The sequence below is a fragment of the Struthio camelus genome, chromosome 9 (genome assembly GCF_040807025.1).
Source record: "Struthio camelus isolate bStrCam1 chromosome 9, bStrCam1.hap1, whole genome shotgun sequence".
In the NCBI taxonomy this organism is placed as follows: domain Eukaryota; kingdom Metazoa; phylum Chordata; class Aves; order Struthioniformes; family Struthionidae; genus Struthio; species Struthio camelus.
This window is the reverse complement of record NC_090950.1, coordinates 7,737,108-7,764,074: the sequence shown is the minus strand read 5'-3', so window position 1 is coordinate 7,764,074 and position 26,967 is coordinate 7,737,108. Positions and strand designations below refer to the sequence as shown.

Here is a 26,967-nt window from a genome sequence, read left to right as displayed (position 1 = left end):
GCCTTCACAAGCTTGGCATCTGCAATTTCATAGACAATGAATTACTGTGGCTAAAAGTCTCTGGAATTAAAAAACCCTCCTCCGTAAGAACGTGGTTTTTGTTTTTGTTTTTGGTTTTTTTTACAGAACTAGGATTTGTTCTGAAGAAGCACAGTTGGCAAAAAAAAAAGTTTGCAAAGATAACAAATTTTTCCTCTTTTTTTCTCCCCCCAAATAACAAGGGAGTACTGATGCTGGAGACTTGCTCTTTAAATAAATGGAATCTTTCTCTCCTCTCTTGGCAACGTCAGTAGTATTCTTGTGCTGTATGACAAGGCTAGCTAGTGCTATATTTATCTTGTAGCTGTACACACATTTGCAAGAGGTCGTTCAATAAGAGAAAGGCAATGAGCCAATGCAGTTTAAAGAAAGTTTGTTCTACCATAGTCCTAACTTTTAGGTTTGGCTTAAAGACAAGGCTGCATACTTTTGGAGGATCGGGGAATATCATTACTGATATGAAATAAAAACTTTCCTGAGCTGTCTCTGGAAAGATCAGGGCTTTGCAAAGAAGGGGAAAAAACATTCGAAAAATGGAGTTCAATAGGTGTTTGGGTGCATCAGCAGAAGAGGAAAAGAGAAGACCAGAGGGTGGGGAAGATGATATTAGTGATGCTGGCAGTAGTGTTGTCCATGAAGAGTTGGATTTGGTACAAATGTACCTTACCTGTTTGCCTGAAAGATACATGAAAGCAAAATTCACCCTGGCAGCGTATCTGACATGCTGGCTAGTGCTGAAACTCTGCAAGGTAAGCAATTTTAGTACCAATATGTGAGATTTTTATATAACTTCCTATGTGCGTAAGAGGCAGATTGAGATTTTTTTATTTAACTTCCTATATGCTTAAGAGGCAAATTGAGCGAAGTCTCTGCTGGAGTATTTGATAGTCTTAAAGGATAGCTATGTACTGTACAGTTATCACCATGGTTTATTAGTAAAAGGAGTGCTGTGGATTTTGACACTGTACGCAGAAACAGATGATCCAACAAGGGAAAGCGTATAGAGACTGCTAATGGAGTACTCAACAAAGCACTAGTGGCTGTCAGCCAGTTTTTCTCTATCTACTGTTAAATAGTTGCAAGAGATTTGAGATACGTTAGGTTATTTTCTAAATGAAAATTCTTGTAGTGCTCTTCATTGGCTTACTTTCATATCTTATGTTGAATAAGCAACAGAATGTATTTCGGTTCTGAAAATGTGAACAGTATAAAAATAAAGAATAGTTTATTTGGAACAATTTGTCAAATACTATAGGGAATCACTGTTCACGCTCTGGTGGGACTGTTTTAAATGCAATCTGTGCACATTTAATTAAAATGTATCACCAGATAGAGAAACAAGGCACTGGACGTATTATTACTGCTATAACTTGTTCCATTTCACCTTTGCAGAAAGCTTTGTTAATATTTGGACCTGTGTAAAGATTCATTCAGTTCTGCATAAGTGAAAGGTTTAAGGTCAGCAGATAAGGACTGAGATATTTGAGCTTAAAATCATGGACTTTTTATGTACAGAAATACTATTTTAATGAATTTTAAAGGTATACTATGTCTTCCTTTGCCTTTGTGTTGTTGTATCCAAGATTTACTATTGTAGGCACTTAGTGATGGGCGCATCACCATATAGACCAAAGTAAACATCAAGGCAATATTTTCTGGCTGTTTTTTCTTGTAAGATATGTGGCAAATTGGAAATACATGATGATGTGCAGACTACAAGTGTAGGGGCAGATGGTGCCTCAGCAGCAACAGTGCCTCCCCTACCTGCATCTCTACACCTGTGACAGTTTTGTGGCAGTAGCTATGTCAGTTTTTGCCAACATAGCTATGCAAGTGTAGAGTGAACAATACATACAGTTTTTATCTGTTAGATTGTGATTAGTGCTGGTTCCTAGTAGTTCACAGGAACAGTTTTATACTGGTAGGACAGCATCTACACTAGGAAAGTCTGGCAAGGTGGAAGACACTTACACAAGCTCCCTTACTAGGGTAACCTAGGCTTAAGCTTTTCTTAGCAAAGGAATAAGCTATAGATGGTTCTGTGGGTCAGGGGAACGAAGGAATGACAGATGAGACTGTGGTCTCACCTCCATCTGCTCTGAGGTGGACTGTAGTCCCAAGGTTTGTTGTGTAAGGGTTTGGGAGATGGAAAACTTATTTTCTTCTCTTCATGACTGGTTCTGCAGGAGGAGTGGAGAAACACTTTATCTCAGTGATAATTCACCTTCACCTGGCCAAAGGCAGTATCATATTTCGCTCTCATTGGTCGACTGAGAGATAACATTCTTCCTCACTGGTTCACAACAGTGCGTCAGAGTCTTGCAGGCAGCGTTGTTTGTGAGACCTGATTAGGGATCATTGCTTTTCAAGCACTCATTTAGTATGTGCAGTAATACACTTCTCTCCAGGACAATTGTATCATGGCTTTGTTTCCACATGTATCCCGTATTTGTAGTGCCTGCGTTCTGGTCTATGGGTAGAGGATTTATCATGTGGTGCCAATTTCTTGCGTTAGGGGGCACATACAGGTACTTTCTTCGTACAACTTTTCCTTGTAATCTTTCTACTTGCTTGCTGCAGCAATTTTTTGCAAGGTTGACTAAAAGGGATAGAAATCCACACAGTTATGTAGGAGGAGTGAATAGCCCTAGGGCAGATAAGCAAGGCAGGGCCATCATGTGGGGCAAACTGCTAGGGAAATGCATACAGTCAGTCCTCAGCTGCCTTTGTGCTGATCGAGGGTGGGGAAGGTTGCTCCTTGGCTAGTCTCTAGTTGATTTGGTTGGTTTTGTTGTGATCTGATCCATTTATGACCAGATGGGTGAATTTGTAGGTTTTGAGAGCGGTACCTCTGTTACAGAGTGAGCCAGAGCTAGGAGGCATACGTCCAGCAGTTGATCGGGGTGTATGCAACAAGTTCAATACCTTGGACTGACTGCCGATGCATAGTTTTTTTGTGCATTACTCAGGATGTGTGCAGGAAACAGAGTTGCACGCAGACAGCAGTCTTGTGCACACATGTTATTTTTAGGGTAAATGGTCGTTTTCAGACCTGACAGGTGGCTAACGAAACATGTGGGGTTTGACTGACTGTAAAGAATCTACAGCTTGATGCAGTGAAGGCATGAAATGTCAGTAGCAAGCACAGAAGAGGGAACTGACAGTGTATAACAGAGGAGGCTGTAATGCCCCTTCAGCTTCCTTCTGCAAGTAAGCCTGGGAAGCTGGACTAGATGATCTCCAGAGGTCCCTTCCAACCTAAACGATTCTGTGAAGCCTGTACCTATACAGACTTCTCCATATGGACTAAACCATAAATTACATAGTGCCATTCTGTGCTTATGGCTGGAGTGTTCTATGGTTGCTCCATCTCTGAGTGGGTATTATTTCTTGAATGAGAGGAAGTTGTTCTTAAAACACCTAGGTTAGCCATGGTGCTCCTGTCTGTAATTGTATCTGCTTGCTCACAGCATTATGTTTGCACAGGATATATAAATCCTTCAGGTCAGAAAGGAACAATTCATACTGCTTGAAAGGGGAGAGTGAAGAGAGGGAACGTAATTTCTCTTAAGATCACAAATTTTTTCAGAAAGCTCTGAGCACCTTTCACTGCCCTGGCTAAACTGAGAGGATAACTAAACATTGTAGCAACACTATTGTAACATTATTGTAGCAACATCTAATTTATTAATGCTTCTTTCTCGCTGAGTTTAAAGTCTGTTCGGATTTGAGGCCACATTTTCTGATTTCCTGACACTCTTCCATGACTTCAGTCTCTTCCAAGTCCTGCTCCATTCAAACAGTGTTAATTTTTTTCTCCTTCCCCCTCAGAAGAACAAAAGCAGCACAGTGTTGCATTTTCTCAGGTTCTGCAGCTTGGCAGAATTCAGCCAGACTGTCCCAGTGGGAGGGAAGGGAGGGCTGGCAGCACTGATGTGGTGCTGCTGTGTTACAGAGGCACCCTTTGTTGCATCCCGCATATGTCCCCTGTACATCCAAACCATTTTGCTTCTTGGCTAAGGATAAGGCTCTGGATGCTGACAACTTAGAAAATAACAGGGGCTTCCTATAGCTCAATAATCCTTATCAGTGCTATCTCAAAACAGGAACAGAGTTGTGCAGCCTGTCTTGGAGTGTAAGAAATGGTGAGAGCCACACAGCCCCCAGTCTTCTGCAGACTACCATCTGCCATCTGGGTGCCTCTTGTCACCACAAGTTGTGGGGACACGAGGAGAGACTTTGAGTCTTTCTAAAAGTTCCACATGCCACAAAGAGCATTTTTTCATCCAGTTCTGCTTTTCAAGCCCAATTTATGAACACAGGACAATTGCAAAGAAAAGATAGTTAGACACTCGTCTATACATAGGTGTCTGTGAACGAGTTAAGCTTTTTGCTTCTATACAAAGATGCATTTGGCTAGACAGTACAGCTTGTCCATAAATGTAGCTTTTCTAATCTTCCGTCTCTTATCAGAGCCAGTTGTTCTCAGGCTGTCTTATGGAATGGTGAGATTCTCCTCTAAGGGCTGACAGGTTCTGATTTTGATTTTGCATCTGGTAGTCCTGAATTGTAACGAAATCCCCTGAATATAAGGTTAGGTTGAAACACTTGTGAGAACGGTTTCCTTGCAAGATCTCAGACTTGGGCAGTGCTTCCCTGACATTTTAGTTATTACTGTTGCCATTACACATAGGTGGACTTTGATTATTTTGAAACAAAATGTCTTGTGTGAAGCTGCATGAGAGTACATGCAGATTAGTATGTGCTCTCATACATTTCACCATGTACGCACATGCACAGTCTCTCCTTATTCTGTTAGCAGTCCTTCCCATCACGAATAATCTCTTCGTTTTCTGTTTCTTAGCTGCTTACCTGTGTCTTGTCCAAGGTACTTGCTCACAAAGAAGCAAACAGGAGTTACTTTAGAATCAGGTGAATAAATGAGTGCAGTCTCTTGTGGGCAAAATCACTTATTAGGTACAAGAATGATGTGTATTGATTAAATTAAAGTAGTAAAACTGTTCTGAAACACTTTGAAACAGGTAGCCACAAAAGGAGGTGGACATTGTGTTCTGTACTGATTTAATGACCCACTAACTTTTCCAAACTGACAACAGCTAGCTGGTTACACTTGCAGGAAAGAGAATAAACCGTAAAAAATTCAAAATAAAAGAAGACTTTGATTCATGTTTACAGTAAATTTTGTTGAATTGATTCTTTGATTCAATAATTTACGGTAATTCAGTAACACCAGTTCCCCTAAATGTCAAAACCAGTTGGTTAATGCACATGATTTCCCTGATACTTATATCTTAGAGTGTTTTCTGTCCCCTCATCTGGTATTCTTTTAACATTGCAAAATCTATACAAAGGGCACAGTGAATGATAAGGCAGATCTGTAATCTAATTTCTTGTGTGTGTGCATACCTTTAAATATAATAATTAGTTCTAAGGAGCTTCCAGTTGCTGTTGCTACATAATGACCTGAAGACTGTAAAGTTGTACACGCTACATAAACCTACCAGAATGAATCCCAGATGAAAGACGGAAATACTTAAATCACTGCCCTGTGGTTTAAGACACCAGGGCTTAATTCTCAGCTCTACAGTACCTCTATTGCTCTCTAACATTAATCTTATTGTCCATGGCTCTGCTCTTTGCCTACAAAGGGGATAACAAGTTTGCTTGTTTGTTTTTTGATTTAAATTTTTGCTTCAGATTACAAACATTTCAGGGCTGGATTATCTTGCCATATATATTTTTTCTGGAAGAGTGAGTCCCTGCACTGGTTGAAGTTTCTAAGCATTATTTCAATACAAGCAATAAATTGGCATGTTTTAAGACACAAAACATCTAGTGCCTAGCTTCAAAGATTCTGTTAGTGTTCCACATTGGATGAAGAGTTGTAATAGCCCTTTCTCAGAGCTTGAGATACCAGTGACCCTGTCTTCCAGGAGAATGCTGTAACAGCTGAGCTTACAGGGTCATACTCCTCTGCCTCTGTCTGAATGGATTTTACATGCTTTTCTGTGCAGAGGCACAGCTTCAAGAGAATACAGTTAGAATGCCTTCTTCCTGAACATGTCTGTGGCCAAGTGGTAGTGGGAGCCTGTTAAATAATATGGGATGAATCCTCTCCAAGAGGGAAGAGGAACATTGTTTTCCTATATCGTGAATCCGTTCTCTCACCATTAGGCTGTGGTCACAAGGGAGGATAGAGACACTGCCTGCATTCTACCTTGCCATCCGTTTGAGGAAGAAAGAGTGCAGAGAGGCAAGTTTTAGCTTCTCGTTTAGTGACCTCTAAAAATTTTTCTGTGAATGTGTATCCCCTTTTGGAAATGTCACAGATGTATTCCATACCTTGTTTCCCATCCCAGGGTCTACAGACAACAGGTTGAAAGCCAAGGATAGTTTCTCCAGGAGCGGTATCTGTCTGTGGATTCCAAATGCCAACCCCTAAGAATGTTGTCTAGCATGTGGGGAAATGTGGATTCAGATATATTTTGTCCTTGCTGTTTCATAGTGGCTAGCTATGATTTTTGCCTGCCAAACATGCTGTTAATCTGTTTTTAGCGCTCCTCATATTCTCTGCTGAGAACGCTTACCTATTACGTGTCTTAAGCACCAGAAAGCTGACTATGGAAAACCCAATTTGATGTTCCTGTATCCTCTTTTCATTTGATCCCGCAGAACTTACTGTGGTCAGAGAAAGCTTTTGGCAGAGCAGGGAGCTGAGGCTTTATCTCCAGAGAGTGAGAGAAGTGCTTAACCAGTGAACCAACCTTCTCGTTCTGTTTTGGTAGGTAATAGATCAAAAAATGCAAATACTGCATTTGGAACTGACTGGCTCCTTTCAGTTAGTTTCCAGCTGTCTTAACACAAGTATGTGTTGGAAATGATAAGGTTTTTTTAGTTATTTCATAGACTTACATGTCCTGCTGTATCTGTGTGTCTTGTCACTCCTCCTTGATAACTTTTGAACACTTTTGCCAATTTCAGCCAAATTTGAGTGAGCTGTAAGTTACCAAATTCATTCATATGAGTGAGGCAGAAGTAGGTAATCAAGGGGAGGAGATAAAGACTTAACTAATGCCCCTCCTTAGTCTTTCGACTGTTGCACGAATTTACCCCTAATTAAACATAAGAAACATTGGAAAATGTTTCCATCGCCACACTGGAGAACAACTTAGAGATGTAGATCCGTTGGAAACAGGACTGTGTTGGTTCAGCTGCTTGCAGAGATATGTATTTTCTCAGTAGAGTGCTTTTTGTTTGGCTGTGAATGGAACTCCACTGATGCTGACTGTTAGCTTTCACTCCTCAGAGTTAAAGTCAGGATTTCTAAGAAGTGATTTTGGGTGCCACTTGAGACAACTCAGAAGGATCTTTTTCAGGAAGCCCTAAGCATTCCCCTTCCCCACAGCCACCTTGGAACACTATTTTTTTTAAGCTGTCTCAAATATGTCAGCCAGAATACTTGATTTCTCAGTGTCTATTCACTGATTTGGTAAACAAAGACAGTATTTTATTTAAGGTGGTAAACTGCTACAGTGGACAGTCTGGTTATTTACTCAAAACTCCTAGAGCCTGATAAGCAATTTGGGGGGGGCATATTTTGTTCAGTGGATTGTTTCTATTTGGAGTATTTCTTTTCAGATTATTTCTGATTTCTGAATCAAATTACCTTATTTGATTCAGCTTTCCTTTAATTCATGCCCAAATTTCCTGGATTTGCTTGAGCCAGATATATTAAAGCAGCCTATCTTATATTGGAATAGATGTTATAGTGCTGGCTAGGACCAAATGCTGTGGAGAGTCACAGCAATAAAAATGGAAAATAGCAGAGGGAAAACTGGAATGTATTGAACCTGACAGAGGGCTTGGTTCAGATTTGTTTCTCATTCTAGACAGAGATTCGGTTCTTTATGAGCAGTTTGAATCATTCAGCGTGTGCCTGGGAGTTTGACTTCCTCCTTCCCTCACTCCAAAAAGTAAAGAATTGAAAAATTCCCAGTATCTTTAGTATTCATCAAGCCACCTCCTGGATCCAGCTCTGAGCTACAACCAGTGTGTTCAGAGAATGCAGGCTGTGAAAGTCTGTTGTACATAACAATTATGAAGCATCCTTTGTAAAGCCCAGGGAATAATCTCTGCAAAAGCCAATCACATCCCATTTTTACTACCTCTTTCTCTAACATTACCACACCTTCATTTGTGGGGAGGAGAATGTATCTTTGTGTCCAGTAGCTACTTGTCTGTGAAACTGTCTCACAGATACCACAGTGCTGTCAGTTGAAGATGTACTGTTTTCTGAATGTTACTAGTTTAAGCACAGTTCTTGCAATGAATCTACCCTTGGAAACTCCTGCAGGACTGTAGCTCATGAATTGGTGGAACTTTCTTGCTGAACTGTGACTAGGTACAAAAAGAGACCGAAATCCTGGATGACTAGCAGAATACATCGATTTAAGAACCTGTAAATAAATGACTGAAAGTATTTCTGCTTGTGTACATTGGAGTTTTTGGTGTTCTTCCTAGAAAGTTTCTCATTACTAGAAACATCTGAGAAGGCACTGTATTTTTTTGTATTGATCTGTTGCTTGTATTTCCTGCTGGAAGGAAAGCAGAGCTGGTGTTGGACAGGAGTAACAACTTTCTCTTGGTGCTTTAAGTATGATGCTCCAAGTGAGATTATTCACAAAATTGGATGAAAATTGGCAAATATTGCAGAATTTGAGGTGTGACAGGTGCATAGTAAAAGCTAGCCTTGAATAAGATGTTGAAAGATAGCACAACATCTAAATAACCGCAGAAATACTTGAGCAGGGCAACATTAAAATCCGGCACAGATAGATCACTGTGCCATTCTGGAACACGGAACAAGCTAAATGTGAATTTCTAAATACCAACAGTTGCATCCCTTCCACACAGTTGACTCTGATTTATTTGGAAACTTACATCTGCACTGAGGAAGAATGCATCCCGGTGTGGAAAAAGATACTTGTTCCAGTGCCATCAAACCTTCAATCATACTACCTCACTTCCTGTAAATGAAAGTCATGTGTGATAATATAGATAGTTAAAAAATGCAATTTTAATTTTAATGCAATTTTAATAGATATATCCAATTTTTTCCTCAATCAAAAGCAGATTTTATTCCTATTTAACTCCTAGTGTTCTTTTTGGACTGAATCAGTTGATTTATTCCTAGGGTAGAGAAAATAGTATAATTTTGATTATGGTCATTATATATACACCATCATTTTGATTCTAGCAAAAGAAAATGGCAGGACAAAGCTTGGTAATTCATCTTTAATCACTTTTTGCAATAGGTGAGATTTTAGTATGGGGGTTCAGAGAACGTTCTGCTAATAGAAGAATATAAATAGAATTTTTTCCCATGGTTCAGGTGCAAACTCTGGGCAGAGATACAAATTCACAGACAGATTTTCCTGAGATGTCTGCCCAGGTTTACCACTGCAAATTCTATCCACAGAGGATATGACTTCTACCACACGGGCAGTGTAGTAGGATGTGAATCTGCCACCGGAGCCCTATTTTTAATGTCCAAATGCGTTAACATCTGAAACTGAAATCAGCAATGCTGTTTTCTTTAACCGTTCCAACTAATTCTCTGTGTTAATGTCAGCAAGATCCTTTAAGTCAAACAAGGTCGATATTAAATCCACTTACATTATATGGGTGATATAAATCCATCCTTTGGACATCATTCGGAAAATTTGTCTAGTATGTTGTCTTGCAATGTTAGGTTATTTACTAAAAACTTAAATACTGATTAGTAGCACGCTACGGTGGTGTTGTATGAGACACTAGACTTACAGCATAAGATGTGTGGCTTTATTTACAGCTCCCTCTGTATTTTCTTTACCTTTCGTGTTGTAAGATACTATTTTCCAGAAGGCAACTTAAACGCCCTGTATTAATTACATGAGAGAGGATTTCTTAGTCTTTATTCTACTTTTTGTCTATGTGTCCCTGCACAGCTAAACTGAAAAGAATGGGGGGGGGGGGGAAAAAACTCTCAGGATTTGGAAACATTTTAAAAATGTTTCTATGCTGCCAAAGCAGACAGATAGCTTTTGTGCTCAGACAGTTATGGGGTGGGGCAGGCAGAAGGAATTAATGCTGTTGCCATAAGAATAAGTGGTTTTTTTAATAAATTATTTGCTATAATCCTATTAGTAAAATGAACAACCCTAGTACAATTTGATAGCCAGTCTCCGTGCCTAAAATGAGAATACAACTATCGTTGGCTTCTACAAACAGAAGTTTCTCTACTTCCTCACTTCAGCTCTGTGTTTGAACAGACTAAGCCTTAAGGTGTGGTGAGAAGCGCGTGGGTGAAAAACTAGAATGTGGAAGAAATATGAGTGTCAATGCTTAGGGGAAAATAGCTTTCATAATGTTGGCAGTAAAAGTTTTCAAATCGGATTTTTTTTCCTTAAAGTCACAGCTTCTGGGGGCAAGCGTATGCATGAGAATCTTATTTAAAAGCAATGGAGAAAAAAGTTTTCAGGTGCTATGACAACGGAGGAGAACAGTGAAACATTAATTTACAAAAGAAAATTCTCAAACTGTGAATATTTCACAATTTTGAATGCTTGGAATTGGCAATGATCCTGCAGGTATTTTAGAGTTTGGACGAACTTGTGAAAGAAAATTTGAGAAATAGCTACTGTATTCACCAGGAGAGGATGGCTCTTTTGCTCTGCTCAGCAAAAATTCTAAATAAAAATTCTAAACTACATGAGTATAGCAGTGTTCTTCTGAAAAGTGCAGATTTCCATTTCACATCCCACATAATAGACAGCCAGTGTGGTAACCAGAGAGTGTAGGGGGACTGACATCAGCAGAACATATTGGAAGCAGGGGAAGGCCTCCTGGAAATAAAAAAGTCAAATCTAAACTGCTGGAAACCGGCAAAGTCTCCAAGAGCAAATCTGTACAAAAGATGCCCTGGGAACTTTAATGGTCATAAATGGTGGAATCGTCCAGAAGGCCTTGGTTTGCCACTCTTCTGAGGAGAGGAAGGTCTTCCCTATTGAATTGCAACAGTTCCTTGCAGCAAATCACTGCACTTTGGAATGGGTCTTTACTCAAGTACCTCTTTGTTAGAGAGGTAAGGATGACAGCACATGGTACCAACAACAAAAATTAGGTCTCGTGGTATATCTAGTCTTGCCGAAGCTAGGGCTGTGCATACATCTTGGTTTTCTTGGGCATGTGCTCTTTTTCATCCTGTTTAATTTCAGATATCTGTTGGCCCTAAGAGAATGGCACCTCTTACTTGGCTGTCGTATGCCTAGAAATCCTGCGTGGAAGCATTGTTTGTTTGTGCTGGGGACTGCTAACGTGGCTCCCCAGAGGCACAGCAGCCTGGCTGTAGCTGATGTGTGTACAAGCACTGTTCTCCAGAACCACACACTGTAGGTCCATGATATGTTGTGGCAGCAATGACTCAAACCAGCTTTACACTTCCAAAATAGTAGATTTGATCCTTTGCCGACTGAGAAATTTGCACCACCCTTTGTGAAGACACTGAAGATCCTTATTCGCTTTTGTTTCTGCCTGAAGCTTCATATATGGCCTTGGATAAACTACTTCATCTCTGTTTCTGTTCTTCCTCTCTCAGTGAATACTTGTTTATCCCCACCAGGAAGTACACAGCTCCTTCAGGCAAAGTACGTGCCTATGTGCCTTATGTAGTGAGTCTCCAATTTTGGAGGTTGCCTGTAGCTATCACTGCAGTATGGACAGATGGAAAAGGTGGCTTACTTATTATCAGGAGAGAAGAACTGAAATTTGAATGACATCTACAATTTGTATGTTAAAAGCCATCTAAAGATTAAAGGAATATATTTGAGTTTCTGGATTTAGTTTAGGACTGTACAGTAAAAATGGTGACAAAAGCTTTAGCAACTGTTTTTGACTTGTTTTTAAGTGTTCTTTTTTGGTGGCACTCATGGCTTGAGCATTTCCAACCCATAATTGCTTTTTCCTTCCCCCACTTCTTCCCCCTTCCCCCACACTTATGCCAACACAGCTCCTTGTGGGAGTGCACCATCAAAAGGAATGGTCATGTCTGAAAACCTCTTTTCTCTCCCTCTTCCCTCAATTAATTTTCACTTCCATGACAGTGCCATGTTTCAGAGCACAGTCTGATGAGCAGCGCAGAAGCTGGCATTGGATGTTGGTTAGCTGGAAATTGCAATTACCCTGTCATTGCTACAAAAGCATGGAACCATACTGTACCATGCTCCGATTAACTGTCGTGAAGTCCTTCTGAGAAAACCAAACCTACCTAGACAGGGTCAGGACCTGTGAGGTAAAATATACACTAAGTTTGAAAAGATTCAAGGAAGATTCTGTTAAATCATCAGAGAGAAATCATTATTTTAGTAGATTAAGAGAGAAACGTCAGTGACTAATTGTTGTTTACATGTTGTGTTTGATCCTACTATCGCTTTGCTATTCTCTTGAGGAAGAGCAGGAGTGGCCCATCATATGAAAAAGAAAAGGTCAGAGACAGGAACTATTATACTTGCCAATTCTTCAGGTTAAGTGCAAAACTCAAGAAGTGACTGTGCTGTAGCATTTAGAAGTGTGCAGAATCAAAAACTTATTTTGAGGGAATCTGATAATTTGTTTTCAAATATACAGTCCTCGGGGATCTGGAACGGTTTAGATGAAGTTAATAGCGATATTTATTAATTTGTTCTGTAGCATATAAGAGTGAGGTTTGTGTAAGCTAATCTTTAAAATGGTTTAATACTACCACTGTGAAAATGGTAAATCTTTGCAAAAATGGGGAGTTATTTCAAAAAAGCTAGAAATTAGAACAGATTAAACATGAACATGGAGAAAAGTAGGAGCGTTGAAGGCTATTGTAGGACAAGTTTCAATAAACTTAATTTTTCAAGGCTAGACTGATTTTAAATTGAATGCTATTTATTTAAGCTGCTGGAGCTTCAGGAGTTGTAAATAGTGACAGATGGTGTACTGTCCTTTCCTGTCATCTTTCCAAATTGCTTTGCAATTTATCTCAAAACTCCCCAAGTCTGCAGTGTTCATGGTAAGACAGAGGTTTTAAGTGAGAGTTTTAAGAGTGGATGTTAGATGGGAAAGACCTCATCAAGAAGAACGTAAATTCATCCAGTTAACCAGTGGGACACTTGCTACTGGGAAGTTTCAAAGTTGCCATAACTTACAGTGAATTGCAAAGGGCTTTGTATATAACAGACAAATAAATAAAGGCATCCAGAGGAATTCTGTGAATCTAAACTTCTAATTGCTGCCACTGATGACACCATGGTCAATTTTCAAAGTTCTCCTATATTATTTTATGAAAAATTTATTTTAATAGAAAGCAACTTTTCACTTGGTTTTGGAAAACCTTTAAGAATGTATGTTAATATTACTTGCCTAAATTAGCACTTGGGGACAGAGGGATTTTACTCCTGTGGGTGAAAAAATTATGCATAACCTTAAGTGCTTATGTAGCTGGAGATCTTCCTCATCTTAAAGGTCATAGTTACTGAGAAACTGATGAGGTGGGAGAAGTCTTTAGACCTATGGAAAAGGAAATCTGGGAAACTGTATATGAGGAATGGGGTTTGGGATCACTGTTTAGAATAGAACATCATTATTTTTCTGTAAGGCATCAATATCAGAGATGGGTAAAATGTCTAAGGCAAAACTTTCAACTTGAAAATTTTGTTTTAATTTCCAATACAAAGTTCAGGGCAAATTCACTAAAGTTTGTGAACCCTCCAGCAGCAGTAGTCTAAGTTTCAAGCAAGCCTGGAAAGATATATAGTTTTGGGTGCAAATCAGGATGGGTTTGATCCCAAGCCACTTGAAACACAGCATTTTTGGCTGCATGTAGCTTTATATTTAAACCTTCATTTCAGTCCAGAACTCAGACTTGCTCAGACTGAAGCTTTTGCTTTTGCTTAAAGCTTTTGCTTTAATACTTCAGGAGTAAATCTAACTGGAACATTTGAGTAATGCATAGGACTAATAAGCATTGTCTTACATGAATGAGTTTGATTCCAGTTCAGCAGGATGGTAACAACAGAAACATTCATGCCTCTAAACTTTAAAGTTCCTGAAGCAACATACGGGTCTTGTGACCCAATCTTTCATGGATAGTTTTCCTCAGAATAGACCTACTCCTGGTTCTACACCGAGGCTCTGCAGAAAGGTCTACCATAGACTGAACTACTTCCAAACGGTACATAACTTCTTTACTCTGAGGGTGACTGAGCACTGGAACAGGTTGCCCAGAGAGGTTGTAGGGTCTCCTTCCGTGGAGATATTCAAAACCTGCCTGGACACAATCCTGGACAATGCGCTCTAGATGATGCGGCTTGAGCAGGGGGGTTGGACTAGGTGATCTCCAGAGGTCCCTTCCAACCTCAACCATTCTGTGATGTTAGTATTCTTCCTAAGCATTACTTCTGGTTTAATCAGTCAAAAGTAATTTTTTAAAAGTTAGTCCTTACAGACTTTTTGACCCTGTAGAAGTAGATTCTTTCAGGCAGGTCTGAAAATTTTCTCTATTCTGTTCCATGTAGCGCAAGGCCCTGGAAAAATTTCTTGCAGGAGCCACATGTTGTTTCCTGCAGCTCTCATGGATTTCTTTGTGCCAGTAGTCCCAGTAAGGCTACCTGCAATGATGGTGGGGTCAGACTTTCGATAATGCAGAGTAAATGATGGTCCTTGTCTCCATTTCCTTGTACAAAGCTTTGACATCTGTTGAGTTGAAGTGCTAGATAAGATGTTACTAATGCATTATTATTAATATAATAATACAATTTATTGTTATTGTAAATGCTGGAAGCTTTTTTACAAAAGCTGTTGTCGGGGACTGATTTTTTTGCTGCCAATGGTAGTGTATTATTGTTTTATTACTACGAGTATCCTTTCCTCTTTGTTACACCTGTATTGCAAACTTTGAAACCTTTGCTGAACAAGCCTCCAGCTTTTCTGAATTTGCATGGAATTACTATGGCTTGGCTTGGAGTTTTCTGATGTGGTAGTTTCTGTTCATGTCCTTTGCTGGACATTTCTTTCCTGTCTGTGAAGGGCAAGCTGATAAATAAGATGACTGGGAGAGGAATGCAAGAAGCTTTTAAATAGTAGTATTGGGAGTAAATCCACAGCTTTTCTGGCAAGATCTTAAAGAGTTACCAGGTAATCACTTCCTTCAGAGCCAGCTACTATTAGAGAATTCCTAGGAATACACTCTGTATGTAAGATGCTAAAAACTGGAGCCCAGGTGAGGCGGAGTTTTAAGGTCCGGTTTTCTAATAGGAAATGGACAGATTCCTTTTCCTGTTCAGTTCAGCAAAGTGTTTACAGGCTGGTCCCCAATGCTAGTACTATAAACCCAAAGAATTATTTGTATTGAAAACAAGCAAACCTAAACCTGTGATTTTGCAGCAGAGTAATTTATATGTGCATGCAGGTAATATGAGGGAAAATTCACCACAGAACTGTGTCTCCTCACCAGCCTTGTATCTTCACCCTTGCTACCTCTGCCTGTGCTCCTCTTCTCAGAGCGATCTCAGCTTCTAACCCTCTGCTGCCTCCCTCCCCTGCCTGCTCCCCCTTTGGATGTTGATTATCCAAGGATTTTTTTCAAATTATTTTCAAGCATCAGCACTTCTAAACAGGATGTAGAATATACACATGATTGTAGACCTCTGAAAGCAAAACTCTCCTGCTGGACTCTATTACACCCAGGCTGACTGTATCAGTGGAAACAGTAACTCCTTGCAGGATAAACAGAATTTCTTCAAAAAGGCAAAAGAACTTGCATCATATACTGCCAATCACTCTAAGCTAATTTGCTAAGTATTAAAGAATTCAGAACTCAGTTCTGATCTGACACTAGCTTTTTCTAATTCTAATTCCAAGTAAGAGAATTACACCTGACTTAGATTACTGTGAAGTCAGAGCACAGTTGGGCCATTTTGAGATGTTCCTGCATGAATCTGCTAAGTTTGCCTACTTGGTGATTAAATAAAGTTAGCCTCAGAGAGCTTCCAAACTGAATTTGTGTGTTACAAAAATTCAGCTTGAGGTTTTCATGTGATGGTACCGTATAAACTTGATTATTGTTTCAGAAGGCTTGTAATCTTAAAGAGAAAGGGTGAGTGAAATAGTTAAAGCGCACAGACTAACTGGGATACTGCTAGACTGAGATTTTAATAGTGTCTTTTTTTCGGTGTGTGTCTATAAAGCCTCCTCTCCTCCCTCTTATCCTGAATTCCTCTCTAAGTAACCATTAGATTTGCCTTTTCTGTTTTAACTGTTAGCTTTTCTCCCTCTTCATTTAAACCGCCCTCTTAGAAAGAAGTCTGAATATGTAAAAAGCTTTTGAAACGTGCCCTGAAGCATGTATGCTGATGAAGCACATACAATGTAATTATGGATAGCACAATGCAACTTCATGAAGAGCCTTTGTTTACAGCTTTTCTATCATGAGAGTAGAATGAACAGATTCACTGAGAAAATGTAAAAGCAGATGCCTTTGGCTGGCTCCTGTTGTTCTTTTTTTGGCAAAGACAGAGGGACGAATCTATCCCTGGGACAGCCCCACTGAAGTCGGATGAATTACACCAGGCAGGAACTGGAACTTATTTTTCCTCTTCTTCTTCTTCTTCTTCTTCTTCTTCTTCTTCTTCTTCTTTTCTTTTTTTTTTTTTAAGAGTACAGTTTCCAGATCTCTTTTTCCCTGACTGTCACAATTTCTGTTTCCACAGAAAGCCTGTGAGAAAAGACTCTCTGCTTCTAAAAAGGTAGGATAACCTTTTAGTCACTAATGGCTAATTTCCTCAGCAGTAAAGAGCTCTGTATGTGCCTACCAATGCCTGTAATCATAAAGTTAGTATCTAACTATTTATAGAAAAAGAATATACTAATATTCTAAGATCATATTCCTTGAGGGGGACAGTAAGAATGGGCAACACTGGGAGAGGGATGGAGTACTAACACACAGCTGTGCTGCTTCAAGTGCATGAAGTATGCTCGAGAGCTGGCCTAGGTATCAGCATACGGTATCCCGTTGTAATGTATACACATACCCTGCTTGTAACATTGGACAAAGCCTCCAAGTGTAGATGTCTATGAAAGCACCTCATTCCCTGGAAGTTTCAGGAGAGAGGAACCTGCAGTAACTCATAATATATCAGCTATGTTTGTAAACGCTAATCTTCAATACAAATTTATTAGGGCAAACCTGGGGTTACAGTTTATAAAACAGAGTATTAACAGAAGTTACCAGGACTTTGCTTTGTGCTTGCTAGTGCTGTGGCCATAGTTTTAAGTCTTTTTTACCTCTACTCAGGGCCTGAATGGTGGTTCCCCTGTAAAACCTGCCATTTACAATTTGCCTTTTGCTGAGGCCTCCTTTGTGTTCACACAAGCAGCTGGCAGGACCGCTGACCTCCCCAGAGCAGAGCCTTGCCAGCACTAGCTAATCAATATTCAGCGGAGTCGGCTGCTCATTACAGAGCCATTGATTATCTCTGGAAGGTTACTCTCCCTGTGTGAGTGGCATTTTTTCCCTTTACCATCCATCCGCTGTCCCCAATACCCAGACTATTGTGAGGACAGAGTACTGGAATGGAAATGAGGTTTCATTTCAAGATCTGAATAGTTTTTTCTCAGATATCAAAACAGTCTTTGGAAAGAAGATAATTTCCCCACTGCCAGGTGTTTGTTTATACCAGGATTGTACATTTAATTTCTAGGACGTTTCTAATGATTGTTAGGTTGTGACCCTTGAAGCGTTTGTCATATTTGACTTAGTCTCTTGGCAGGTTATATTAGTTACGTTGAGCCTTTGGCTCCTGTGATTGAAGAAAACTCCACACATCTTTTACACAACTGTAGCTGACTTGTCTGCCTGACAGTCTCTGGCACAGAAGGGGGGAGCCATGGCTTCATATTCCATGCTGCTCACAAGGAAATGGATAGGGAAGTTCAGAGAAATAGAAGCATGGTGCAAGCCCTAGTGTGCTGGCTTGCTATGCTCAGAGTATACCCACATACAATACACAGTCAATTCTTCTTCTCTAGCACAGCAGGGGAAGCCAATGAGAAGATTGGCCCAGGATGCTGCACCTGACCGTTACCCTGAAGTCAGTGTGGCAAAAGTCATAGCAAAGTCTCTCCTTTTAAATAGGGATTTTCCTCTTAAGGGTGCATTCACTTCTCAATGCAGCAGTAGAAAACTGTGAAATGAATATGCAAATCTAAAGACTTGAGATTGGAGTGATTGGATAGATGCCAGATATATAGACTGATATAAAAGAATCGTAAGGATAATTGTTTTGCTGAAGGTGTGATTACTTTGATTGTAAATTTGGCATTAACAATTAGAAGGCAGAGCCTGAAAAAGGCAGAGCCTGTGGCCTCAAAGGAGGGGGACAGACAACTAAGAGATGAATGAGTGAAAGAAAGGCAGCTGGCAAAGAATACAATACTTAATCTCCACTGAACCAGTCAGTTCAAGTTAGTACCCTCTCTGAAGAGCAGAAACTGCACTGTGCTGTGTCTATCCACATGTGCAGAGCAACTCCATTAGCAGAGGGATCGTACTAGGAGTTGATGGGTGATAATTCAGTGTCCAGTTTTCCCTTTGTAATTAGGGGCTTGAAAGTCAGTAGCTCTCAAGCTTCATCCTGCTTGTCTCTGCTTAGCTTGAATTTAAAACATCACTAAATTCAAGCTAAATGTTTCTGTCTGCATGGGAGGAGAGTCAGCAATGCAAATCAAAGCATGAGTCAAGTTATCAAAGTGATGAAGGTGAGCCTCTTTTCTTTTACTGCCCCTAACACTTAAGGAGTAGCTGTTGCTTCATGGAGAGCAGACCTGCTGTCTGCGTCTGCTTTTTTACAAGGCAGTGCCTTCATAGGGAACTGAAAGCCAGAATATTGATTAATGCAATGAGACTCCTGTAACAGATGGCACTGTTCCCTGTACATGGGAAAAACATAGCCCATATGTGACTAGCATCTTGCTTTGGTGCATCTTGGTACATCCCTTAGAGTGGACTCTGGTTTGTCAGGTGCTGGTGATTTAGCCCATGTCTCCAAGGGCTAGTTCAGATGCCAACCATGTGACCATTGACAGCAATATGATCTTGTCCAGTCATTAGCACATGCCAGAGAGATGATGAAAGGGATGTGAAAAATGGCAAGCTGGCATTCAATGGGGTTTGTTTAGCCAAGGGGGTTTCCTGTCAGCTCTCTGTTGTCCTGATCCAGGCACAATGACACAATGGATCTGTCTGGTTGCCAGAGAAAGTTTGATGAAACATAGATCAGCAGTTAAAGTAAAAGGAGACAATGGAGAGAGAGTCCCTTAGCCTGAAGACAGGGAGCTCTCCCTGGCATGGGGAAAGAGTGATTCCCTATGTCATCCTGTTTGGCAGAAAGTGCTTATTTTTCTGGTTTCAGTTGTCAGCCCACTGGCATTAATTAATGTTTTGGCTGTTATCTGCAAAGAGGCTGTGTCGCTACTCGAGAGAGGTGATGCCTGAGGTATGATTTTGTAATAAGCTTGAAACAGACATCATTTACATCCAGTTTGATTTTCAGTTCTTTTTTTAGAAACACACCTGAGATATATTCAAGAGGATGAGATGAAGGACTAATACTATACCTTGGTCAGATAATATTATCAATGTGTTTCAAAGGAAATCTTAGCAGAGAGTATACCGTTCCTATTCCTCTATTAGGTAGACTTCCTCTCATTCCATTTATATTGACATTACCTTGTAGTAATCATTGCAGTGAAAAGTCCTTGAGAGAAAAACTGAACTGAGTGTGTTTCTAGCTATTGCAGCAAATGGAATAAGGTAAGTTAGCATGCTGGAACCAACCAGCTCACACCGATCGCCAGCACATCTTTCTGATGCAGCATCAGCATCTGTCCTCTGTAACCCCTTTCCTTATTGTTCATACCACTTGTGCTTTGGGTAGGTAATAAGCTGCTAGAGGAGTAGAGCCCTCTTGGGGGTACGGTGACAGCCAGTGGGTTAAAGAGCAGTGAGCTCTTCCTGAAACACTATATGAAAAACCTCCAAAGAGACCTGAAACAGCCTCTGAAGAAATCTTACTGTTTAACCGCAGAGTACATTCAGATATTTCTTTCTGGATTTTCATTATGCAGATTACGCCTTCTAGCTGCAGAATGACATTTAGCGTAGCAGAAAAAAAAGATCTCATATGAACAATACCATGTTACATGTACTGCAGTTTTAAAGAACAAGGCAAACCCACTCAGTTTTGACTTTGGACTCTTCTGATGTTTAGTGAATATAGTAATGTGTTTAGCTCCATTGATTCTGTTTATAATCTGCTGATGGAATTTGCATCATAAATATGCAGATTCATTAGACATCATTACTAGGAGGAAGTTTGAATTTTAAGTTATATTTGGTTTCAAAAGAGCTTTCAACCATCTTTCAATACTGCAGTTCATCTGCTAGCTTGATCTTGTCTAACACGAGATAAACCTATGGTCTTCTCTGGTTTAAATTCCTGGCTAGCCATGTCTTATTGTAAAACAGTCTGGATGGAATCCTTCAGGGTACATTAAACTATTGTCAGGATTTATGTTTAAAAAAAAAAAGGCAGAGCTCTGGAGACGCCAAGAGCTACATGAAACTTGGATAAAAATACATGACAAAGAACAGGATTTGGTGCATGTGAGACAGAAAGATGTCCTGCGTATATATTATACTCAAACTGAATATGAGAAGCCTGCATTTTCAAGTATGTTGGGAGGTTAAAGTATGTTCATGAGGTTGGAATAAGTGTGTTCAGTAGTCAGACACATCCAGGGGTGATCTGGATCTTCTTTCACTCATGATACTGTATTTTCAACAATTTTTCTCATTTGAAATGTTCTCACTTTCTATTTTGAAGTGCAACAAATGAATGTGAGAGCCATATCAGGTATTTGTAAATCTTACCCTTCTCACTGTACCTATTAAGAACTGGCTAAAAACTAAAGCCCACCTGTAAACCTACAGAACTATTTGCCTATAACCATGCCCAGTGCACAACACTGTGCCCAGCTGCTAATGGACATGACGTGTTTTCTTGCGTAAATAGCAAAATTAGCATCTTCACACCAATGGACTTCTTTATGAGGATTTTATACATTATGCAGTTAATCTGCCCGCTCCATGGCCTGGTTCACTTGTGAAAGCTTAGCAGCTATGGATCAGACCCCATTTATGCACATATTTATTAAATATTCAGATTCTTTCCCCACATGTGCCCTGATGTATTAATGTGGCTCCTTTCCTGCCTAACAAATGTAGAGTTAGTAGATGTCATCTATGCCCCAGTTTCCATGCCAAATTAGAGGGCAAACAGTGAGCTTCCACTTGGAACAAGCAACTCATAGTATTAGGCCTGCATATCCAATTGTCAAATTCTGTGACACAGCCACTAAATCTTAAGGGAAAAGTAGGGAGTGTTTAATACATTAAACTTGTGGATTATTTTCTGTAGCAGAGTGATCCCTATTTCTTATGCATTTAGATGCTGCCATTTTCTTAAGCCTGACTTACAGGAAATAAACTCAGCCTTGTTGTATGGATGCACCTGCTCACATCCCAAACTGTAAAGAGCAGTCTTCAGCTGGTTATTATCTTCAGGTTATTTTGTATTTACTGTGAATGCAAGCTATGAAAACAAAGATAGAATGTGGATTCATTTGTCTGCAATTACAACTTGCTTGCATTCTGGTACATCAAAGGCATTGTACTTGCAGGAAGAGTACATCAGTGATATGTGTGTTAGTAAATGACAGCTGGAGTTGTAGCGTGGAATGTTTAAATTTGCCAAAGACTTGCTTTGCAGTCAAGAGAATGAGTTTGTCATTGGTCAGATTTAATTTAAATGTGGAATTGGCATGTAACAAGTTAACCATTAGCTTCTAACAACTCATGTTAACTTTTAACATAAAGAAGCACTTATAAAATAAGTATATTCTCCACAAAGAGGGAGAAGAAAAAGATAAAAGAAATTGTTACTTTGTAAATGCTAAAGATTTTTTGTGATAAAGAAGGAAAAACAAAAGATCTTAGAGGAGGAGAGCTGTGAGAAGAACAGTTCTGGTTTATAGAGGGTCAGGACAGCATTATCCTTTCCTTAAATATCCCTGGACTTTTTTCCTAGTCTCTTGTGTGGAACTTGTCACTATGGTATCTGAGTGCCTTCTTCATGAATTCGTTCTTCCAGTACCTTTGTAATATAGCAAAAGGAGACTCGGGGAGGAATGCAGTGAATTATTGGCTCAAAGTCATTTAGAATAGCTGAGGCAGAGCAAAGAATTGAATGAAGATAAACTAAACCACATCTGATGTCTATCCCAAAGCTTGGAAGCAACCCACAATATTGTTTTCTGTAACTATGTTCAGTTTAGAATGACTCAAGCCCAGGCTTCTCATTGGCATCCATTCAAAGTAGTACAAATAAGGCACATGTATTCAACAGTAAGCCCCTGTTTACAGCATGACTTTTGAACTTGCAAAACTGTAGCCTCTTTCTTGATTAGGACGCTTTCTGTGAATTGTCTCCTCTTGCTGCCTGTGCAGGGCGTCACTTCCTATAGAAGCAGACTTGTAAATCTCTTGGCTCAAGGTCAGTGAGGAAAAGGAGTTAGCTTGAGAATAATGTGGAGCTGCTTCCTTTATATATTGCTGCCCTGGCCTTCTTCAGTCATTTGTGAAGTATTTTGCCTTGTAAGATATGCAAACAGTAATTCCTGTTCAGGGTGAACCCAGCTTAGCTACTAACTGCTTAGTATGGGGGACAGGGCGTTGCAGTGTCTCCATTTTAGATCAATGTTGACATCTCAGTTTATGGCTGTGCTAGCTTCTATGTAAAGAGCTGGTAAAGATGCTTTCATCATGGCAGACACCTGCTTCTGAGAGTGGTTTTCTCACGCTACAATGCTTGTAGCAAGACTCAGCAGTTCAGTAGTTTGCAGGCGCAGCTTGTTTATCTTTCCATCTCGGTGTCCTTCAGTGAGGGAAAAGTTAATGGCTTAAAAACATCTCTCATCCCCTCAAAGCTGTGCTAACTTGGGAGTCCAAAGTTCTTTATTTCTGGTTACCTGAACTCAGTTCCTATCTTCTTTTAAGTGACAAAATTGAAAGGTCTCTGGGGAACTTCTGCTCATATCAGATGCTTTAGCCAATTCAGTATGATTTCAAATCAGAACTTGACTACCAGCTTTGGATTTAGGTAGCAGACCCATTGCAAGTCAGGCTGCTGAGGAGTCTGCCTGTATTATGCATGGATCCAGCAATTTCTACCTGTTGCCCCAGTGACTCAAGATTATCAGCTTCAATCATCTCCTTTAAAATAAAACTAAAATTGGTATATTGTTTGCATTCAGGGAAATGGAATCATTGAGGAATGGAATATTTGAAATTACTTGGATAGGTGAAACTGATGAATAATTTCATACTCACTTCCAGTTCCCACTGGGGACTCTCAGTGCAGATTCAGGGTCATGATTAGGATTCCTATTCTGCAGGATATATTACTTTTAAAGGCAAATACATGGAGCTATTCAATTGTCGTTCGCACTGTTATTTCCCAGGAATGTTTCATGAGAGTTTGGGCTCTACACAGGATGTACATGAAACCGTATGAGATGGTACTTCAAATTATAATATGGAAAAACTGAGCTGGAACCTTGTAAGATGAAGGCTAAAACATACATTTCAAATGATGTTTGTTTGCCTATAGCAAGTCTGCTGCAGCTACCATCTGTGCAATTATTCACAGTGTCTGTACTGTAAAGAGAATAGGGCATCTCATTGCTTTCCAAACACAGATTTACAGTCCAATAAACACTTCTGGTGTAGTGTACAGCATGAGATATATCTGAAAACCAGGCTTAATCATCACCGTCCAGATGAAAACACTTTGAAGGATAGTACGTAATACAGAAGTCTTAGATCTATTTTATTGTAGAGAGATATCATTAGGACAATTGATGTCGCCATTCTGCAGTACTGACTAAGAAGATTCTGCTGAAATAAGCTAGTATCTGCTGAACATACTCAAACTTTTTAGACCTTGCTTATGTTTATTCATTACATGCTGATGTCTGCAGTGTAACTGTGTAACAAATAAATTCAGAGTATGGCATTATATTACAGCCTGCCAAACGTAAATGATGATTATCTGTTCATTTAGTCCAAAAGAGAAAATGATTGAACTTCCTTGGTTCAGTTAGCTTATTGTGACATAGCCAAAAAGGGAGGGACCGCAAACTGTACCAAAAACTTTATTTTGTATTTTTCAGCAGAGATTTTATGTTTTAAGAAAAATGTTCAGCTTCACATAACTTTAAAGGCTGTGGAAATCATACTGCTCTGATGATAAGCCTTTATTTTACATCCTTTACCCATCCTTTTGCTGTTCAGGCAAAGTGATTTATATGCAAAAAATTTTTTTTTGATAAGTAGGGAATCTTGTAGAAGAAATGAAACCCAAATCTGATTGATTTTGACTTGAACTTTCTGAAGTCTGTAAGGAAATGACATGCTGATCTAGGTTGGAGTATGGGTTGTTTTCAACCAGCCTGAGGTATCTGGTTTACTGTCCACTGCATATTAAGCTTTGTCAAAGCATTAACGCAGTATGATGTATCTCAGTCATGAAGTAGATACGTTCCAGGTATTTGTTTGCAAACTGCTTGTCCGTATTCATGGGCAGGAGGGAACGGAAGGAGAAAGTGTGGAGGTGAAGTGTGCTGGCTAGTTTCTGGTTTGTAAGTCCCTAGCCCTCTGCAGAAGAGACATGACTGAGGGCTGCGTGGGCCAGGAGCAAAAGGTTTGACTGCTCCTCTGCACTTCAGCTGAGTTTTTGAATCTCACCTGAGGAGCCAGTAAGTGCCTGCCAAAGGTGGGCAGGCTGCCTTTGTGGTTGGTGTTAAGATCAACCCTAACTGTCAGTGATATATAGGGTCCATAACAGCTGGAGCATTATGGTCTAGCCCTTCCATAGCTGCAGGTTGGATGCCATTTTTGGAGCACTCTGCTGGCCATTCTCTGTTGAGAAGAGATTGCGGTCCCCTCCCTCACTGTGGAGATAAAGCAGCGAACTGAAAGACTAAGCACCTATACACCCACAGGGCATGCTAGGAAACATTCAGAAGGGTGACGGGTCAGATTCAGCCCAGAGATCAACAGATTGCTACACAAGTAGACTGTCACATGAAAGACCTTCTCCCAAAAGCTTGTGCTTCTTTGATGGTGATTCCTGGGGAAGCCTCACAGAACCACCAGCACCATGTTTTGGTTGGTGGCTCAGCCCAAAAAACAGTTGTGCACTGGCTAGAGATGACAGATCTTCAGTACTTGACGCTTCAATCGGATCTCACTGTTACTTTTTCACTGCAAGACTTAGTGCCTTAATTTAGAAATAGTGAAAGTGACAATATTTGAAACTCATTGAGCCTCCCGGGAATGTTTTTTAGAAAAGGAATGGACCACGTGTGTTGAGGTATGGTCATTCCAGAAGCCTGACTTGGAGTGACTATTGATGTGTGGTTCTTCTTTCTGTCCCCTTTAGCCAGCATTGGTTTGTTACTGGCCCTTCCAAGCTCAGTCCAAAAATACATTTATTCAGATGTATTTGAAAAAAATGGAAAGCATGAAGCAGTCATCAGGAGAGACATCCCCAGTGCTGGCACTGTAAGCAGTGACAGCTTGCCCTCTGGTGGCTGCCTGTAGGGAGATGGCCCATTGCAAGGCAAACCGTTCCATGTACACAGCCCAGAGTATCTGGCCTGAATTTGTGAGCCGGCTAATTTTGCTGGATTATATAGCAATTAGACCTGAATGGGTATCAATGTAAAAGCTCCTTCTGTAACTGACTGCCATAGAAAATGGAGTTGTCTATCTGCAAAGCAGCATGAGCAGTAGCATAATTAACCTCAGACTTGAACCTGAGCCATCAGATGTCACTGTAGTTCTGTCTCAGGGGTTTTTGGGGCTGGGTTATACTTGGTATCTTTGCGCTCCCTTTCTCTACCCCGCCGTCCACACAAGACTGAGAGACAGTTGCTCCTAACAGAGTCCACAATGTGTGGTGCATATATAGGTGTGTATATATATATATATATATATACACACACACACTCCTTTGGAAGGAACAAATGAAGATATAGGCAGATAAGGGCAGGAATGACCAGAACTGTTTGATGCATGCTGAAGTGCCTTGCACTCTTTTATGAGAAGGTACAACATACATGTGCCGTGTTGTCTGTGTGCTTTCTTCACCAATTGGAAGGAAGGGTGACAAGGTCCTTCCAGAAGTCCATTGCGCACTGAAGGTTGTACATACCTTGTGTGCTTGTACTTGAACCTTTCTGCCCTGCAGCTTCTCTGCCCTTGTGAGTTGGTTGCTCAGCTAGCCATTCCAAGTTTAATTTGCCCTGTCCTTCTGTTAAAAAGAAAAGATTTTTACATAACTTTTATTTTTCATGTTTTGATGTTCAAATCCTGACTTCCTGTAACTAAATCCAAAGAATATGCATTGCCCTTACAATTTTAAAGGAAAAATACTTATGTTGGATCTTAAATGCTTAATTGCATCTAATTAAACAAAGCTTTCTTAAAATAGACCCCAAAAGGAAAAGATCCAATTGTCGGTCTGTTAAATAGCAAAATAAAACAAAGGCCTGAGGAAATGAATGGATAGCAGTCAGTGGCGTTACAGTTGCTTAGGGATCAATAGTAAGAAAAGTGGCATATGTCCAGAACAGGCCCACAGCAAAGAAAGGAAACCTCTATCTCTCATGGAGAATGGGCTAAGGCAGTGCAGAAACTGTTTTTTATGTGTAAGTGAAATTTAA

The 26,967-nt window shown here is 40.1% G+C and overlaps 1 protein-coding gene across 1 annotated transcript in view; it reads left to right on the top strand.

The window, feature by feature from the left end:
* Nucleotides 1–322: 322 nt before the first annotated feature.
* The window catches only part of ARHGEF4 (Rho guanine nucleotide exchange factor 4), a 232,115-nt gene continuing 205,470 nt past the window's right edge, over nt 323–26,967 (top strand). Inside the window, exons 1-2 of the mRNA XM_068953975.1 lie at nt 323–788; nt 16,833–16,868. Coding sequence (XP_068810076.1) covers nt 573–788; nt 16,833–16,868 — 252 coding nt within the window. The 5' untranslated portion in view covers nt 323–572. The remainder of the gene's footprint in view (nt 789–16,832; nt 16,869–26,967) is intronic.